Source organism: Heterodontus francisci, chromosome 16 (assembly GCF_036365525.1).
Source record: "Heterodontus francisci isolate sHetFra1 chromosome 16, sHetFra1.hap1, whole genome shotgun sequence".
Lineage (NCBI taxonomy): Eukaryota > Metazoa > Chordata > Chondrichthyes > Heterodontiformes > Heterodontidae > Heterodontus > Heterodontus francisci.
Genome location: NC_090386.1, coordinates 52328131 through 52347803, shown reverse-complemented (window position 1 = coordinate 52347803; position 19673 = coordinate 52328131). Strand labels below are relative to the sequence as shown.

Genomic DNA, 19673 nt, shown 5'->3' with positions numbered 1-19673 from the left:
TACTTTAACTTTCAAATCATAGAAATCTCAGTACAAAAGAGAGAGTTCAGCCCATCATTCTAGCTTCACATCAGAGTAATTTATTCTAATTCCATCTCCTCTTTCCTTCGACCCTCTTTTTTTTCAACTGTGTATATAATTATCTCTTACATGCTGTGATTAGCTCTACCTAAATTAGTTGTTGTAATGTATTCCATATTTTAGTAACCTTCTGTCTGAAAAAAGATATTGGGCAAGAATTTTCTGTCAAAATAATGTTAAATTAATGATGCTTGCTGTTATTTATGGATAAATTATACAGCAACTTCAGGCAAGGAGCAGATGCATGGTTATTAATTGTGACTATCCAAAAGTTGCTGTTCGAGTTGGGCCGCACCGCAGTTATTTTTTGAAAAAAGGCATCTCACGCTTAGTCTGCCTGTTTTTTAGGAACTTGCTGTATTTGCACAATAATTACCCATTAAACTTAGCACAGAAAATTAAGTCTTGTCCTTGCAAATGTGATAATTGTTAGTTACTGCCAATCCACAAATTTGGCACCAAATATTACAAGCGTGGAGTCTCATTCCTTCAAGTTTTGAGTTTTTAGGGGAGATTTTCAAAATGTAAAATTTTAATTTTTTTTTCTTTCTTTCTCTTTCTGTGCCTGATTTGACATTGAATTCATTCCCTTTAATTCACCCTCCTTCTCAGTCCTTCTTTTGCTTATTTGATAATCCTTAAATCTCATTGATTAACTGTTAGCTGCCTGGTTCACCCAGGACCTAGATGTCCTGTTTCTTACACTGTACTGCTTTCAAAATCTTTGGGCGGAATCTTGTGGTGCTGGGATCTGAGCGTGAATTGGGACCATTTCTGGGTCCCAAACCCACAGGGCTCTGTATGCCGGGAGGGTAGATCTTCCAGGAGACGGCCAATTACATTGCCGCCCCCATGCTCACATTCCAATTAAGGACAGCAGTAGATCTTGGCAGGTGGGACATTAAATGAGGGTGATGGATTTAAAGCTGGACAGCCAGTCTTCTGTGTGGATGCAGTAAGTATAGCACTATTGTCTTGGAGGTAAAAGCATTATGGTGAAAAGGAGATCGAGGACGGCTCCAAGATTTTCAGATGCCTCCCTTCAGAATATAGTGGAGGTGGTGCAGGCATGCAGGCATATTCTCTTTCCAGAGAGTGGGAGGAAGCGCCCAGCCCCAGTCACGAAAGAGGCTTGGCTCGAGGTGGCAGAGGATGTCTCTAGCTGCAAGATCCTCAGAGGTACCTGGATACAGTGCTAGATTAGATTAGATTAGAGATACAGCACTGAAACAGGCCCTTCGGCCCACCGAGTCTGTGCCGACCATCAACCACCCATTTATACTAATCCTACACTAATCCCATATTCCTACCAAACATCCCCACCTGTCCCTGTATTTCCCTACCACCTACCTATACTAGTGACAATTTATAATGGCCAATTTACCTACCAACCTGCAAGTCTTTTGGCTTGTGGGAGGAAACCGGAGCACCCGGAGAAAACCCACGCAGACACAGGGAGAACTTGCAAACTCCGCACAGGCAGTACCCAGAATCGAACCCGGGTCCCTGGAGCTGTGAGGCTGCAGTGCTAACCACTGCGCCACTGTGCCGCCCAGCTGTGAGGCTACAAGTGCTTCAATGACCTTCTGAGGTCTGGACAGGTGAGTGCCATCAAACCCAGTGACAGAATGAAGGGACTTTTGGGTGCTGGTGGCCTACGTACTGTGAATGCCCAGCTGTCACAAGTTTCAGCAATACTGAGCCTTGTGCATGAGTGGATGAAGGAGGCGGTGGCAGCACGACCATCTGCGGAAGACATGAGGATGGCAGCATGACAGCGGACGTATGCAAGGTGTTCTTTGAGGTGAAATGCCGAGGTTGACCTTGTCATTCATGAAAATGCTCTCATCCATCCTTACTGGAAAAGACAGCATACAATGCCCAGGAGAGGGGGTGAGGCAGAGGAGGAGTGGCACACATCGCAGTGTTGATGCCTATGGAAGAGGAGGCCCTGGTGATCATTCAACACCGGACATAGCCTGCTATGGTTGAGGACAAAGTGGTGATTCCACAGAGAGAGGCTGGAAGTCTTTTGCATGAGAACTGGCACACCTCTGAAACCAATACAACATCTTTGATTAAACTTGCAAACTTCAGCATTTGAGACAATGATGGAACAATGAAGTGGAAGAAATGCAGATATGCCGCATCCATTATCCATGATCCATGATCCATGCTGGCTTTCTTTAATTAACCTGCATTTGTCCATGTGACTATTAACTTTATCCCAAATTATTCTCTCTAAATGTTTCCCCACCACTGAAGTTAAACTGACTGGCCTGTAGTTGCTGAGCTTATCTTTACACCCCTTTTTGAACAAGGGTGTAATGTTTGCAGTTTTCCAGTCCTCTGGCACCACCCCTGAGTCTAAGGAAGATTGAAAAAGTATGGCCAGTGCCTCTGCAATTTCCACCCTCACTTCCTTCAATATCCTTGGATGCATCTCACCCAGTCCTGGTGCTTTATCCACTTTAAGTACAGACAGCCTATCTAATATGTCCTCCTTATCAATTTTAAACCCTTCTAGTGTCTGAATTACCTCCTCTTTCACCATTACCTGGGTTTCATCATCTTCCTTGGTAAAGACAGATCCAAAGTATTCATTTAATACCTCAGGTTAGGTGATTGTCTTGAGATAGATAGGGCATTAGTGGAGAGATATCTCAAATGGGGCATGTCTGAAACCTGCGACTACAGAAGGAGCCATTGTTAGAAGAACCTGGGATGGATGAGGGAATCCCTAGCATCCCTCCCATTTATTTGCTGTGCTTCAGAGGACCCTCAGAAGATGGCCTGCGCTCATGCCCATCATCTCTCTCTGGCAACTTTCCTCGCTGCAGGGCAAAAATTTGGGAGATGGAGTATAATGTGGGAAAATGTCTGGTTTTCCACTTTGGTGGGAAGAATAGAACAGCAGGATATTAATGGAGAGAGACTGCAGAATGCTGCAGAACAGAGAGCTCTGGGTGTTCTTGTACACGAATCACAAAAAGTTAGCATGCAGGTACAGCAAATAAATAGGACGGCAAATGGAATGTTGGCATTTATTGCAAGGGGAATGAAATATAAAAGTAGGGAAGTCTTGCTGTGACTGTACAGGGCATTGGTGAGACTGCACCTAGAGTATTGTGTGCAGTTTAGGTCTCCTTATTTAAGGAGGGATATACTTGCACTGGAAGCAGTTCAGAGAAGGTTCACTAGGCTGATTCCTGGGATGAAGAGGTTGTCTTATGAGAAAAGGTTGAGCAGTTTGGGCCTATACTCATTGGAGTTTAGAAGGATGAGAGGTGATCTTATTAAAACTTGTAAGATTCTGAGGGGGCTTGACAGAGTAGATGCTGAGAGGATGTTTCTATTCATGGGGGAGTCTAGAACTAAGGGGCACAGTTTAAAAATAAGGGATCTCCCATTTAAGATGGAGTTGAGGAGGAATTTCTTCTCTCAGAGAGTCATTAATCATTGAAATTCTCGTCCTCAGAAAGCAGTGGAGATTGGGTCATTAAATATATTCCCAGGTGAGTTAGACAGTTTTTTGATCTTCAAGGGAGCCAAGAGTTATGGGAGGCCAGTAGGAAAGTGGAGTTAAGGCCACAATCAGATCAGCCATAGTCTTAGTAAATGGCAGAGCAGACTTTAGGGGCCAAATGTCCTACTCCTGTTCCTATTTCTTATGCTCTTATGATTACCACGTTGTGCAAGGTGCAGCACATGTGAGAAACTCTTGTAAGTGTGTACTGGAGGCCTCCCCCAAAATGATCAAATGCACTGAAATGCATCTTCAGAAGTCCTATGGCCTGTTCAATAGTTCCCTAGAGGAGCAATGGCCTCGGTTATGTTGATCCTCTGCCTCACTGGAAGGGTTCCGGATGGGCGTCATGAACCATGCCTTCAATGTATATCCTTTGTCAGCCAGGAGAGTTCCCTGGAGGCTACATGGCTGGCTGAAAAGTTGAGGCACCTGAAACTGCCTAAGAATAAAAGAGTTGGGACAGCTTCCAGGGACTGGGAAGATTCCACCTTTTGTGAGCAAATTCTCTTTGAGCTGAAAGGTGCAGAGGCAAGTCTAACTAAAAGTAAATGCATCAGGTACCTTGCTACAGCAAAATTTGGTCCACTTTAGCTCTCACCTTTATGCTTCCATTATTAATCTTAAGTTCAGACTTTTTGATACCATTAGAAATAATCTTTTCCAATTTACCCATTTCATAATTTTAAACATTTCTGCTAACTTCTGCTTCAGTGAACACAATCCTTTTTTTTTTTACAATCTCTTACCATAATTATATCTTTTTATCCTCAAAGGAATACAAGCCCAGGTTATGCAGCCTGTCTTTATCATTGGACCATTTAAACCCCAGTTTCATTCTGGTGAATCTGTGCTGCACCACTTCTAAGGCCAATGTATCTTTCCTGAGGTTCAACACTGTTCTCTGGATGGGTTCTGACTAAGTCTCTTATACAACTGAAACATCACTTTCTCACCTTTGTACCCCAACCTTCTTGGGATAAACGTCACTATTTAATTGGCTTTTTAGATTACCTTTTGTACCTGTGCAGTGACATTTAGTGATTTTCAAACAAATCGTTTGCTCCTCCACAGCTCTTAATCTCTCACCAATACAAAAGTATTCCTATTTGACTTTCTCAGATCCAAAATGAATGACCTTACACTTCTCCACATTAAACTCCATCTGCCATAGTTTTGCCCACACACGTAATTTGTCTATATTCCTTTGTAAATTCCTGCTTACATCCACACAACTTACTGTGCCTCTTAACTTAGTGCCATTTGCAAACTTGGATATACAACTTTCTATTCTTTCATCCCAGTCATTAATATATCATTAATATATGTGGTGAAAAGCTAAGGCTCCTGTGCAAATCCCTAAGTAATACCACTTGTCACACCCTGTCAATCACACCAAAAAGGACTCATTATGAAGATCTGTTATGTACATTGCTGTCCCAAACATTGAACAAACAGAATTAAATCTCCATACCTCCAACCAAGATAATAACCAAGACTAATTTCAAGACAATGATCTATTTTTGGTGTGCATAAAATAAAATAATCTGAACAATTGAACTTGACTGTTGTCTTCTAATTATTTGGTTATGTTTCCAAAAGGTATTTTCTTTGTCGTGTCTGAAAACACTTTGTTGGCAATGAAAGCACAGGTGTGGGGTTTATTGTCATTTTTTTAGTTGCCTACCTTTCATCCTTCATCCTAATGCTCCCAGAGCATGAAAGATTATCTTCGCTTGAGTCAGCATTTAGGAAGTTGAAGCTTTCTAAGACTGTTTCAACAGTCAGACTGACAGTAGATGTACTTCTGCTGTCTGTTATTTCTCTCTGTTTTTTAAAAAAAATGCAAAATGTAAAACAAAAATAATCTAATAGCTTATTTTAAATTGCCTCATTCTCTCATAGTTTACCATAAATTAAACTTGTCTATAAGTTGCTCCCATATTATATAGTATAAACACAGTAAATTGTACCACTATGTTAGATATTCTCATATATGGATGATTAAAGTATGACTTATATGTCACATTTTGCAGTCATGTATATCCTAATGCTCAAACCTAGTGTTATGCAAAAAAATGTACTTTCCTAACTAATCAATCCAACAGCTTTATCATAAAACTATATGAAAAAGCAGATATTTGACCACTAAAAGTTAGATAATACAGTACATTTGAAGGTTGTCCTTTTACTCAAGAGACTTGTTTCTAACACATTCCAAGGATGCGTGCCCATCGATGGTTGAAAGGATCTTATGTGATACGAATTTTTGGCATACTCACCAGGTTCACAGTATAAAACATCCCAATTATGGTTAGAAATTATAAAGATGGTTGGCATGAAAAATATAAATATTACTCTCATGCTGTAGTGGATGGTTCTCTGAGGATGAAGTTGGCAAATTGTTGGAGTAGTACAGGTGCTGGCCTGAATGTGGAGGCTACCTGGGGAACCAGACCAGGCTCAAAATTGAAATGTTAACCTGGCTCTTCAGATGCTAACAAACCTTTTTTTAAAAAAGATACAGCACTGAAACAGGCCCTTCGGCCCACCGAGTCTGTGCCGACCATCAACCACCCATTTATACTAATCCTACACTAATCCCATATTCCTACCACATCCCCACCTGTCCCTATATTTCCCTACCACCTACCTATACTAGGGACAATTTATAATGGCCAATTTACCTACCAACCTGCAAGTCTTTTGGCTGTGGGAGGAAACCGGAGCACCCGGAGAAAACCCACGCAGACACAGGGAGAACTTGCAAACTCCACACAGGCAGTACCCAGAATTGAACCCGGGTCGCTGGAGCTGTGAGGCTGCGATGCTAACCTGCTGAGTATTTCAAGTTTTTCTGTTTTCTTTCAATTTAAACCAAAGGCAGATCTGACTATTAAAAAAATGAGTTTGACCGTAGTGCAGTTGGATGACCTATTTTTCCTCATATTATTAAATGTTGAAAATAGCTCTCTCTTGGATATACTCTTCACACATAATAAACAAATTCAATTAATCTGAAAAAAATTGCCTAATCTCCTGCAACCCTAGGTAAAATACCACTCAACCGACGTGAGTTTGGGAACTGTAATAACTAATGACAGAATTATCAACTGAGATAACAGCAGGAGACACACACAGACAGATGTACCCGAGTTTAGTCACAAAATCCTGATGACTATAAAGGATCGAGAGAGGTCATGTCTAGGGAAAAACCTCAAGTGAGAGGATGGCACTTAAACAAATGGTTTATTCATAATTTCTACTAAATATTAAATCATATTTTATACTGTTCCAATGCTATCTTCATTAGAATAAAACTAACTTTTTTACAGCCAGGAGAACTTTTGATGCCCAGACAATGCAATTATATTTACTGAGATGAAGTAGCCTTGGTGGAAATTGCAATCATACTTATTGATATGCTTTAGAAGGCGATTAATCAATTTTCAACTTTAGTTGTATAATTTGACCATTCACACAGTTGCATCTGAGCCCAGTTCCACAAACTAAAGCATAGGCTTCCATTGAGTTATACAATATCACATTAGGTTTGTGACTGATCAGCTCATGGAATCACCAAGGAAAGCAAATACATTCCCTCCCTCTGCACTCAAGCCACAAAAATGGCAGTTTGTGCATACACCGTTATACTCCCAGGGATTAGACACCTCAGGCTTATGGACAGATGTGTTCTCAGCCACAGACAGCAGTCACTTCCTCACAGCAAGATGTATTCAGAAAGACCCAATTTGAGTGATTTGTTTCCGAATTTGGTACTGCTCTCGCCCCAAATTTCTGGACATGAATACAATTTATAAAAGGCACCTTCAATAATATTTTGAGATCACACTGATACCTAACTCAGACCTCCGAGTCCAAAACGGTTGGCAAAACATTTTATGGGCTATTTAATTTCTTACATGAAAAGGGGCACTAATTTGTTTTTATTGGACATTAAAATATTTTGCAACCTGTATTTTCCCTGAAATATATTATAATACCAGCTTCAACTTGGGGATTTAAAAATTAAGATATTTGTTGGAGAAACACTAGCACCATACCTTTAGAATATCTCTGAAGTGCAGAACCTGCTGCTCTAGTCTTTGTAGTTCCTTATAATTTCTTTGATTAGACCTCAGAATAATCAATATTTCTTGTAGTATGGCTCCTATATTTAATGAAATGAAATCTGTCCTCACATTCTTTCCAGAAGACATTGAAGTGCTATTTCTGTGTGTACTGGATACTGTCAAAGTTCTCTGTGGACTTAATGGTTTTGTAAGATCTGCATTCTTGACGTTGCCAGTTGAGTCCCATCCAGCAGCTTTCCCAGTAGGCTGTTGAGGCCTCTGGTGTGGTCCCACTTGCAAAGCAGATTTCACCTGTGCTGAACAACTTTGAAATTGTCTGGCTTGTATTGAATTTCTTTGAAATTCTCTTTGACTTTGATATCTTGGTTTTACATGTAGTGATTGCACAGTCCTTTCTGTAGAGACATTACCCTGCAAGCTATGAGATAATTTCATGGATGACTCTTGGATAGTTGATGTATCATCAGTGCAATGACTGTTTCCTTGTTTGTCTATATTTGCATAATTGTAAAATTTCTCATTCTCAGGCACAGATGACAAATGTGTATTATGGTATCCATTTCCTAAGTGATTATAGATAAAAGTTCCTTTTGTTTCTTGGTATAATAGAGGCAGTGTATCCTCTTGTCCAATGTGCTGCTTGCAACAGAATAGAAAATAAAGGATTAATATGTCCATTCATACTGACAGTATTAAGATATAATTAAATTAACTTATTGAGGCATATGCAGTTACTAGATATTCTCTTTTGCAATTTGTTCTATTTTATGCAAGGCATGTCAATACAAGACTATATCATGCAGTGTACATTTAAGAGTCAACACCTGGCAGCTATTTCCTGTTAGGATTAACTTAATTTATTATCCTTCACTGCCAAAAGTTACAGAAGTGTATTGCAACATGAAACATTCAAGTTGAGATACTCACAGAGAAGTATTTGTCCCTGAAGCTGGGGGTGCTGGGAGGTGTCCAATTATACACAGAGCCTTTCCTACTTGACAAAGAGAATTTGGTGATTGATCCAGAGGTTACTGATACTTCATCAGTATCAAATGGACTGTGGCAAAGCAAAGGGTAGGAGAGAAATTAAAAGCAGGTATTGAAACACAAAACTCAATTTAGATTTCTGTATGATATTGCTGAAAGCAAAATGTTCCATTTTGTCATATAATATTTCTACTCAATGTGGGATGAGTTTCATTAAAGAATTTCAGTGATCTGATGTAATATTTGGTTCACAGTTATAAACACCATACATCACCTTTTATTCTTTTTAAAGACAGTTCTTTATGGAAGCAACATAAGATCTTAATTGTACTCCCAAACCTAAGCATGTATGAAAATAAAAAGGTGACACCACAAAAATGAGTTTTTGTAAAACAGCTTCTCAACTGATTTTTCTACCTCAGACTGATTATTAGGTAGCCTCACAAAAATTATAGAACTGTTTATAACATTCACAACATCTATGGGAAAATAACTTCATGGAATCCACTAAGGATTTTTCTTTCATTTGTTGAATCCATCAGTAATCAGCTCTACATTGAGATTAAATCAATATTTGTAATGATGCAACATAAATGAGATGCGTGGAGTCCAGTTGGTTGAAGATCTCAAACAGGTTTATTTACAGCTAAACTATTACATACAGTACAGAACAAACTATTTGTAGAACCTTCCTCCAGGTGTTACAGTTACAGAATGACTCTGGCTCTGAGTCACATGACTACGTACTAGTACTTAGCTCATCAGCATACTAAGATCTTAAAGGGATATCACTCTTAAAGGCAATCACACAACATCCCCTTTCTTTCCAAAGATATTTCTTGTGTGCTAAAAGTAAAAACACATAACATTAGATATCAAAATTATTTACACAGGTGTTGAGATTATGAACTTTACAAATATAGATGCTCAAAAGTCCATATATTATCTTGGTGGTGTGACAACTCTTGCTCGGGGAGTTTGTGCCTCATCTGTTGCTGTTCTTTCTGAGGCTTCTCCCCCTCTGCATTCAGTTTCTGTTGCTCTGCCTTCAGCCTGCTAGCATATTCTGTTGCTTTTCTCAAGTTGACCACCTTTGAGACCTTGTCATTCTTGGAAGGTTCCGGCACTTCATCTCAAAGAACCAACAGACAATACTTCAACTCATTCCTCCTCTGCCTCTTCAGGAAATTGCGTGTCCTACGCCTCTTCTCATCCTCCGCATCTGAAGACTTGGGGCTCAAGGTTGAGGACTTGTTGGGCGAGGAGGACCTGGCCTCATGGAGGTACCTGTCTGTTTTGGCTCGTTGTGGTACTGGCGGTTCTCTTGAGAGCAGAAGTAAAGGTGCAGCATAGATGTGCTGTTGCTGGTATTCCAGATGCACTGTTTGATGCTGGTCAGAGTCTGCAAGTGGGTTCCGATCCTTGGAGATTTCCCCATGGCAATGCTCTCGTGGATAGTTATCATAGAATCATAGAAAGCTTAAGGCACAGAAAGAGGCCACACAGCCCATTGTGTCTCTGCCAGCCGAAAAACGATCCACCTATTCTAATCCCATCTTCCAGCATTTGGTCTGTAGCCCTGCAGATTACGGCACTTGAGGTGCATGTCCAGACTCCTTTTGAATGAGTTGAGGGTTTCTGCCTCAACTACCCTTTCAGGCAATGAATTCCAGACCCCCACCACCCTCAGGGTGAATTTTATTTTCCTCATCTCCCCTCTAATTTTTCTACCAATCATTTTAAATCTATGCCCCTTCGTCACTGACCTCTCTGCTAAGGTGAATAGAGCCTTCACCTCCACTCTATCCAGGCACCTCAAAATTTTGTACATTTCAATCAGATCTCCCCTCAGCCTTTGCTGTTCCAAGGAGAACAACCCCAGCCTATCTAATCTTTCCTCATAGCTGCATTTTTCCAGTCCTGGCAACATCCTCGTAAATCTCCTCTGTACCCTCTCTAGTGCAATTACATCCTTTCTAAAATGAGGTGACCAGAACTGCACACAGTACTCAAGTTGTGGCCTAAGCAGTGAGTTATACAGTTCCAGCATAACCTCCCTGCTCTTATATTCTATACCTCAGCTAATAAAGGAAAGGATTCCATATGTCTCCTTAACCACCTTATCGACCTGTCCTGCTACCTTCAGGGATCTGTGGACATTCACTCCAAGGTCTCTCACTTCCTCTACACTTCTCAGTATTTTCCCATTAATCGTGCATTCCTTTGCCTTGTTTGACCTCCCCAAATGCATCACCTCACACTTCTCCAGGTTGAATTCCATTTGTCAATTTTCTGCCCATCTGACCAGACCATCAATATCTTCTTGCAGCCTACAGCTATCGTCCTCGCTATCTACCACACGGTCAATCTTTGTGTCATCTGCAAACTTCTTGATCATGCCCCCTACATTTATGTCCAAATTGTTAATATATACCACAAAATTCAGAGAACCCAGTTCTGAACCCTCAGGAACGTCACTGGAAAGAGCCCTCCAGTCGTTAAAACACCCGTCAACAATTACCCTTTGTTTCCTGCCACTGAGCCAATTTTGTATCCACCTTGCTGCATTTCCATGGATCCCATGCGATTTATTTTTTTAACCAGTCTGCCATGCTAAAATCCATGTAGACCACATCAACTGCAGTACCTCATCGATCTTCCTTGTTATTTCTTCAAAAAATTCGATCAAGTTGGTCAAATAAGATCTTCCCTTAACAAATCCATTTTGACTATCCTTGATTAACCTGTGCCTTTCTAAGTGACAGTTTATCCTGTCTCTCAGAATAGATTTCAAGAATTGGCCAATACTTAGGTTAGGCTGACTGGCCTGTAATTATTTCGTCTTTCCCTCGCTCTCTTTTTAAACAGAGGTACAACATTAGCAGTTCTCCAATTCTCCGGCAACACAGCTGTATCCAGTGAGGACTGGAAAATAATGGTCAGACCTTCTGCTATTTCCTCGCTTGCTTCTTTGAACAGCCTAGGTACATTTCATCTGGCCCTGGTGATTTATCCACTTTCAAGGATGCAAATCCCATTCATGCTTCCTCTCTCCCAATGTTTACCACATCCAATACTTCACACTCCTCCTCCTTAACTACAAAGGGGTGGATTTTACGTCGGGCGGATGGGAGCTGGCCACCGACGTAAAAGTTGGTGGCGAACCCGCTTCCGCCTAGCCCAGGGATCCGTCCCACATTTTACGGGTCCCCGGGCTTTAATTGTTCTGAGGGGGTACTTCCACCCGCTTGAGGGAGAAAGTCTCGCCTCATTGAGCTGCCAACCAATCTCCGGGCCGGCAGCTCTTAGTCCCAGCAGCGCCACCTGGAGCATTGGCTACTGCTGGGACTGCACCACAGCTGAGGATATGGAGCCAGGACTGCAGGTAGGTTTGGGTTGCCTCGTCGGAGGTAATCGGCCCTGCCCCAGTGAGGCAAGGGTGGTCATTTGGGGGGAAGGGGGGGGTCGTCTTGGATCCTGGGGGTGGTTGGGGAAGCGGAGCGACCCTCATTGTCAGGCCCCCCACCCCCAACCACCCGGTGCGCTAAGAGGCCGCCAAGTTTCACTGGGTGACCATTCACGTCTCCCGGATGCCCGCTTGCCACGGGTAAAATTCCCGTGGAGGCGGGTGAAGGCCCTTAAGTGGGGAGGAGGCGGGGACGGGAAGGCCTCCCAGAGCCTCCCGCTCAATTTTACACCACCATCCAGCTCGCTGGGGTGGTGTAAAATTACGGCTAATATGTTTAGTTTAGTTTAGTTTAGTTTAGAGATACAGCACTGAAACAGGCCCTTCGGCCCACCGAGTCTGTGCCGACCATCAACCACCCATTTATACTAATCCTACACTAATCCCATATTCCTATCACATCCCCACCTGTCCCTATATATTTCCCTACCACCTACCTATACTAGAGGCAATTTATAATGGCCGATCTGCATCATCCCCCTCTTTTATGAAGATGGACGCAAAGTATTCATTAAGAATCATACCAACATTTTCCACCCTTTTTGGTCTTTTATGGGTGCTACTCTCTCCTTAGTTATCCTCTTACTCTTAATGTATTGATAAAAGGTCTTTGGGTTCACCTTGAGTTTGTTTGCCAATATTCTTTCATGCCCTCTTCTTGCTTTCCGAATTTCCTTTTTGATTTCACCCCTCAACCTTTTCTACTCCTCTCGGCTTTCTGTAGTATTGCGTTCTCGGTGTCGGACATAAGCTTTCCTTTTCTGCCTTATCTTGCCCTGTAAGCTCCTTGACATCCATGGGGCTCCAGATTTAGCCGTCTCACCCTTTTTGTTTGTGGGAACATGTTTCCTCTGAACCCCTTGAACCTCCCTTTTGAAATGCCTCCCACTGCTCTGACACTGATTTACCTTCAAGTAGCTGTTTCCAGTCCACTTTCACTAAATCACTCCTCAGTTTAGTAAAATTGGCCTTGCCCCAATTGAGAACTTTGACTATTGTTCTATCTCTGTCCTTTTCCATAATTATGTTAAAACTGACTGAATTATGATCACTACCACCAAAATGCTCTCCCACTGCTACTCCTTCCACCTGCCCATCTTCATTTCCTAAAACTAAGTCTAAAACTGCACCATCTCTTATTGGACTTGCTACATACTGGGCAAAAAAGTTCTTTTGAATGAGAATTCTGCTCCCTCAATTCCTTTCACACTAAAACTAACCCAGTTAGGGCGGCACAGTGGCGCAGTGGTTAGCACTGCAGCCTCACAGCTCCAGGGACCCGGGTTCGATTCTGGGTACTGCCTGTGTGGAGTTTGCAAGTTCTCCCTGTGTCTGCGTGGGTTTTCTCCAGGTGCTCCGGTTTCCTCCCACAAGCCAAAAGACTTGCAGGTTGGTAGGTAAATTGACCATTATAAATTGTCACTAGTATAGGTAGGTGGTAGGGAAATATAGGGACAGGTGGGGATGTTTGGTAGGAATATGGGATTAGTGTAGGATTAGTATAAATGGGTGGTTGATGGTCGGCACAGACTCGGTGGGCCGAAGGGCCTGTTTCAGTGCTGTATCTCTAATCTAAATCTAATCTAATATTGGGGTAGTTAAAATCCCCTACTATTACTGCCCTATTGTTCTTGCACTTCTCAGAAATTTGCCTACATACCTGCTCTTCTATCTCCCTCTGACTGTTTGGTGTTCTACAGTACACTCCCAGCAGTGTGATTGCCCCTTTTTTGTTCCTTAACTCAATCCATATGGCTTCATTTGATGAACCTTCCAACATATCATCCCTCCTCACAGTTGTAATAGTTTCCTTGGCCAGAATTGCCACTCCCCCTCCTTTCCTATCCCCCTCCCTATCGCGTCTGCAAACCCTATAACCAGGAACGCTGAGCTGCCATTTCTGTCCTTCCTTAAGCCATGTTTCTGTAATAGCTATGATATCATACTGCCACATGTCTATCTGTGCTCTTGGCTGGTCTGCTTTATTTGCTATACTCCTGGCATGATGATGTTGAGGTCCTTACACGCTGGTAGCCCTGCCACTGCTGGTCCACTCGCGTCTACTAGGTAGAGTATTTGACGTTTCCATTCCAACTTGCCGTAGCTGCATTGCATTGTCAGTGTGCCACTGCATGGGATAGGTGACCCGTTGTACAGATAACTTTGGCAGTTGTTGGTTGGATCATTGATTTCCAGCAACTCCGGTACATATCTTTGAGAATTCGGACTAGTCGGATATTTTGCACTAGCGCCGGTGTCAATCTTGACTCTGAGTGTATGTTTGCCAGCTTTCTTTGGGCACATGATGTTAAAGCTTCCAGTTGTTTGACTTCATCAATATGGTATGTCAGGTTCACAATGTAAAATGCCAGTTCGCCTTCTGCTGAAAATTACTTCTCTCTGGGTCTTGTCCCAGGTCTGTTTTGCTGTGGACTTCATGTATTGGCTTGCATTTATGCAGGTCTCTGGCGCTTTTCTTGCTGCTGTTGCCCTGTTGCTGCGCCTGTTGTCTGTCTGTGTCCTGATGTGACATCTGGCCACATCTTTGGAGATGGAATTCTTGCATAGGTGGGCCCAGTGTCCTTTTGCACTGCACAGCTTGTTCAGGTCTTGAAATGCAGTACAACCTTGCTGTGAGTGGGACCAACCACACAGCTTGCTTGCTCTTTTTGACCTGGTTATGGTGCCGATACTGTTGGCTGCACCGAGTGCCTGTAGGTGCTGTTGTCCAGCTACAATGGCTTCATATTTCCTGCCATCTTCCAGCAGTGCATCAATGCTGTGACCTTTCTTTTTCCCCAAGAGATCTTTCTGAAACGCTTCAAAGTGTGTTGTTACAATCACCATTATTCAGTCTGAGAGTTCAGCTTCTGAAAAATCACATGCATTGCCCTTACTACGGCATCTACTGATGAACTGATCGAATGATTCCTGTGGCTGTTGCCTGTGGAATATCAATTCCAGGTGGTGAATTCTAAAATTCACTTGTAATCGGAGCTAATCTTCTAGCACTTTCCATATCTTTGTGGGATCTTTCTGGTCCTCTTACGACATGCCTGAGATATTGATTCTGTGTAACCCTTCATTTCCAACTGCTATCACAATTTTTAACAGCTTGCTTTTTTGGTTCTACAGTCACTTGGTCAGCGAAGCAGTCTTTGTTTGAAAAGTTAGAACTCTGATAGGATATCCATGGACTTCCAGTTTATGCTGGGAAATTTGGTATCCATCTTCCTGCTGTTCCTTTGCTTAAAACTTGCTTTAAGACTTATTCTATGAGTTAGTACTGTATCCCCTTTAACAAAAATTCTCTTGGCTTCTTTGATTGACAGGGGCAGGTGTTTAGCAGTGCCTGTCTGTTTATCTAGCTTCCAGCACTCTGGTCTGTCTGTTTACACAGCTGTGCAATAGGCACTTCAAGTGCTTTTATCTCTCTTCTAGGGTTTGTTTATACAGCTGTTCAATAGGCAATTTTTCACGCTTGAGTGGTTTAATGATTTTTTAAAGCTTTAGCTGTGAGCTGCATGAATGAAGGATTCCCGCACCTTTTGCTGTCAGATGCTTTCTGTAATGGTGCCGACATTGATCAGCCTGGGAGGGGAGCCTTTGAAAACAATCAATCAACCTGAGATAGGGATTGGATTTTCCCTGTTTTTTTACTTTTAGTGAACCTTTAAAAAAAAATCAACTTTGCAAGCACCTCAAAGCTCTTTCTCAACAGGATTTCTGGACCATCGGGACAGTGATTTGCAGTCTGTCGTTCAGCGCTCTGTCTTCTGCAGCTTGAGGCAAGTGTTTTCTTCTTTCCCTGTTTGGGCTAGTATTTTTTTTTATTTTCTCTGTTTTAGCTGTAGGAAGGTCGTTGTCAAAGCTGTTTTCCCTGTGGTCTTCAGTCTTAGGTTCTGTCTTCTCACCACAGCTGCCACCATGTAATGATGAGCTCACTACCATGTAATGAGTTCTTTTTTTGAGAGAGATACAGCACTGAAACAGGCCCTTTGGCCCACTGAGTCTGTGCCAACCATCAACCACCCATTTATACTAATCCTACATTAATCCCATATTACCTACCACATCCCCACAATTCTCCTACCACCTACCTATACTAGGGGCAATTTACAGTGATCAATTTACCTATCAACCTGCAAGTCTTTGCCTGTGGGAGGAAACCAGAGCACCCAGCAGAAATCCACGCGGTCACAGGAAGAACTTACAAACTCCACACAGGCAGTACCCAGAATCGAACCCAGGTTGCTGTAGCTGTGAGGCTGCAGTGCTAACCACTGCGCCTTTATGCAACATAGATGCATGGAGTCCAGTTGTTTGAATATCTCAAACAGGTTTATTTACAGCAACCTATTATATAGAGTACAGAGCTAACTATTTGTAGAATCTTCCTCTTGGTGTTGCAGTTACAGAGTGACACTGGCTCTGAGTCACATGACTATGTATGGTATTTCGCTCATTAGCATACTAAGATCTTAAAGGGCTATCACTCTTCAAGGCAATCACACAACAATGTAGACCATATCTACAGTATAGTTAGTTCCCATTTAAAGTCCACCCATTGGCTGTATGTGTGCGGTGGTGGTGGGGGGTGTGGTGGTGAATGAGTAGATCTAACAGGAAAGAAAGGAAACACAGTGCATTTCAACTTGGGCCTTTCTTGCTGTCTGAAGAACAACCTTGCTAGAGTGCAGGCAACGAGCCTGGCAATGTGTTTCCCTGTGAATAGACTTGAAGGGAATAACTAAAATGAGACATATTGCATTTAGCGCATACTTCCTGTAAGTGTCATACTTAGTTTCTGTAATACATTCCCATCACAATTTGTTCATATAGCCTATTGCTATAAAATGGCACATCCTCTGATTCAACATGAGGAATACCACAGGTGATGCACTCCCATAAATATTAATCTTATGCTAATTAGAATCACACTTTAAAATGTCAAACTTTGATACAGTTGCAAAGTAATCTTAAAATAAAAGTCAAAAATAGCTTGACATTGTCCTGGACCCTAAAGTTTACTATCTGCTGTAATTTATATTTAAATATCCTCAGCTTTTTGTGACCATCACCAGTTACCTTGATTTACCTATTTAGTGCAGTGGCTTTAAAGAGACGGGCCAAATTAACAGCTAAATATCACTGAGATTGCTCATGAGTGGTGTCACGGAATATCACATTTGTGCATGCTTGTGTGTGTGTCTATTTTGCACCTAGCATAAGTCTGTGATCTCACTCTACATCACACATACAAATCTCTTGCACCTGATTAGCTGAAATGTCATATTCATAGAATGACAACAACTCGCAATAGGTAGGGAATTTTTCAATGAAAAGCAGGAACAAAAGGTACAAATAAGGAACTTCCAAGAGGTATAAAAACTGCAACTGAAGAATAAGCAAAGAGTTACAAATAAAATAATTGGTAAACAGGAGAATAAGAAATAACAAATTACTTCAGAATATTTTTGACTGCCAACTTTTTAACATCTTTAAGCTTACAGCAACTTGCATTTATATCGCACCTTTAATGTTGTAAAACATTCCAAGGTGCTTCACAGGAGAGTGATTCGACAAAAAATGACACCGAGCTAAAGAAGGAAACATTAGGATAGCAACAAGCTAAAATGTTAAAACAGAGTTATTTCCAAATAGAATTATTTACAAAAAGCTAGCTGTATAGGTGAACTATTGAACAGTCAAGGAGGAGTCCAGAGAAAAATTCTAGAGTTAACAAGGGATAATCAAACAAGCCAGTCAAACAAACTCCTTTCAATTTTGCCTGAAGAACTTGAGATGAAGCACTTCTCAGAAAGAAGGGGCGGCACAGTGGCGCAGTGGTTAGCACCGCAGCCTCACAGCTCCAGCGACCCGGGTTCAATTCTGGGTACTGTCTGTGTGGAGTTTGCAAGTTCTCCCTGTGTCTGCGTGGGTTTTCTCCGGGTGCTCCGGTTTCCTCCCACAAGCCAAAAGACTTGCAGGTTGGTAGGTAAATTGGCCATTATAAATTGCCCCGAGTATAGGTAGGTGGTAGGGAAATATAGGGACAGGTGGGGATGTGGTAGGAATATGGGATTAGTGTAGGATTAGTATAAATGGGTGGTTGATGGTCGGCACAGACTCGGTGGGCCGAAGGGCCTGTTTCAGTGCTGTATCTCTAAAACTAAAACTAAATAAGTAATCCTTTTCCTCAGTAAAAATGGAATATAGTCATTCCAAGAATTGAATGCAATTAATTTCGTGTTAGAAGTGTCTTTATCAGTGTTTTTGTTTGGAAGTCAGTATACGTGTTAGATCCTTGGAATGTTAGTTTTGATGGATTTCCCAGATTGCTCACCTAAGTAGCAACTCCCAAAATGCATCAGTACCATTAGGCCCATCATTTTAATAGATTAGATATCCAACGGCTAAAGTGGAATTTATGAAGAAAGGGTATTCATTCTAAATCCCCTCCCAGACTTGTGTACCTTTGATCCCATCCCTGCAAGACCTTTTAGTGAATTCTGTACTTGGACCCCTAAATCGCTCTGCTTCTTCACAGTTCCTAGCTTCTTGCTATTTCGAACATACTCTGGTCTATCTTTCTTAGGTCCAAAGTAGCTGACCTCATACTTCACATTAAACTCCATCTGCCACAGTTTTGATCAATCACTTAATCTATCATTGCTCCTTTTCAATTTTCTGCTCCCATATAAACTACTTACACCTCCAGCTAACTTGGCGTTGTCAGCAAACTTGGATATATAGCTCTCTATTCCTTCATCTCAGCCATTAATATATAGCGTCAAGAAAACACAATATGCCAAATGAGAAATATGAATTCATTGGTTGAAAACTTACATTTGACATTTAATGGAGAAAATCCTACAGTTAACTTTTTAAAAAGTGGCATCCAGGATGGCCACCACAATTTGCATCTGAAACACCTTTGCACATTCCAAGGCCCAACCGGAGCCAGAAATCTGAGAAACCCTGGACCCAGAACAACAGCTTACTCTAAGTAATTGAATTACCTAGGATTGCTTCATTAGCACGGCAGTCAAGGCAATCCTGACACACTGACTTTGAAAGAACAACCCTCTCTGAGTGTAAATATTGGCATCATTGGCCTGTGGAGCCAATTCTGAACCGTGTATCTCATTAGATGGTTCCAGAGACTACCCTGAGGCAGTCATGTGAGTGTCTGTCCATCTCTGATAAAACTGGGAGTTTTGTTACACAGACAAGAGACAAGCAGTAACTGAGTGTGCAGGAGCAGAGAAGGCTGTGTGCTTCCCTTTCTCTCTCTCCAGAAAACGAGAAGTTTGAAAACCATGTACAACTGTGGACCCTCCAAGCCTACAGACTGCTACAGCCAGAGACCAGGTGAAGAGAGCCACCTACAATTCTGCCTCCAAGAAAACCCTGAGCCAAGCGGGCCAACCACAAAGTGCACTTTGACCAGCCAAAGACTTCAAGAATACATCTCCAGCCGGAAGACACCAAATTATCCAACCTCAGACTGTGTATT

General features: G+C 41.9%; 1 protein-coding gene across 13 annotated transcripts in view; it reads right to left on the bottom strand.

The window, feature by feature from the left end:
- The window catches only part of ripor3 (RIPOR family member 3), a 240440-nt gene that overhangs the window by 30154 nt on the left and 190613 nt on the right, over window positions 1–19673 (bottom strand). For 12 of the 13 annotated variants that reach the window (XM_068048189.1, XM_068048182.1, XM_068048180.1 and 9 more), the window contains 3 exons: window positions 8629–8758; window positions 7672–8340; window positions 5295–5434 (listed from right to left, as the gene is read on the bottom strand). In XM_068048189.1, coding sequence (XP_067904290.1) covers window positions 5295–5434; window positions 7672–8340; window positions 8629–8758 — 939 coding nt within the window. The remainder of the gene's footprint in view (window positions 1–5294; window positions 5435–7671; window positions 8341–8628; window positions 8759–19673) is intronic. The other variant, XM_068048183.1, reaches the window with a different exon arrangement.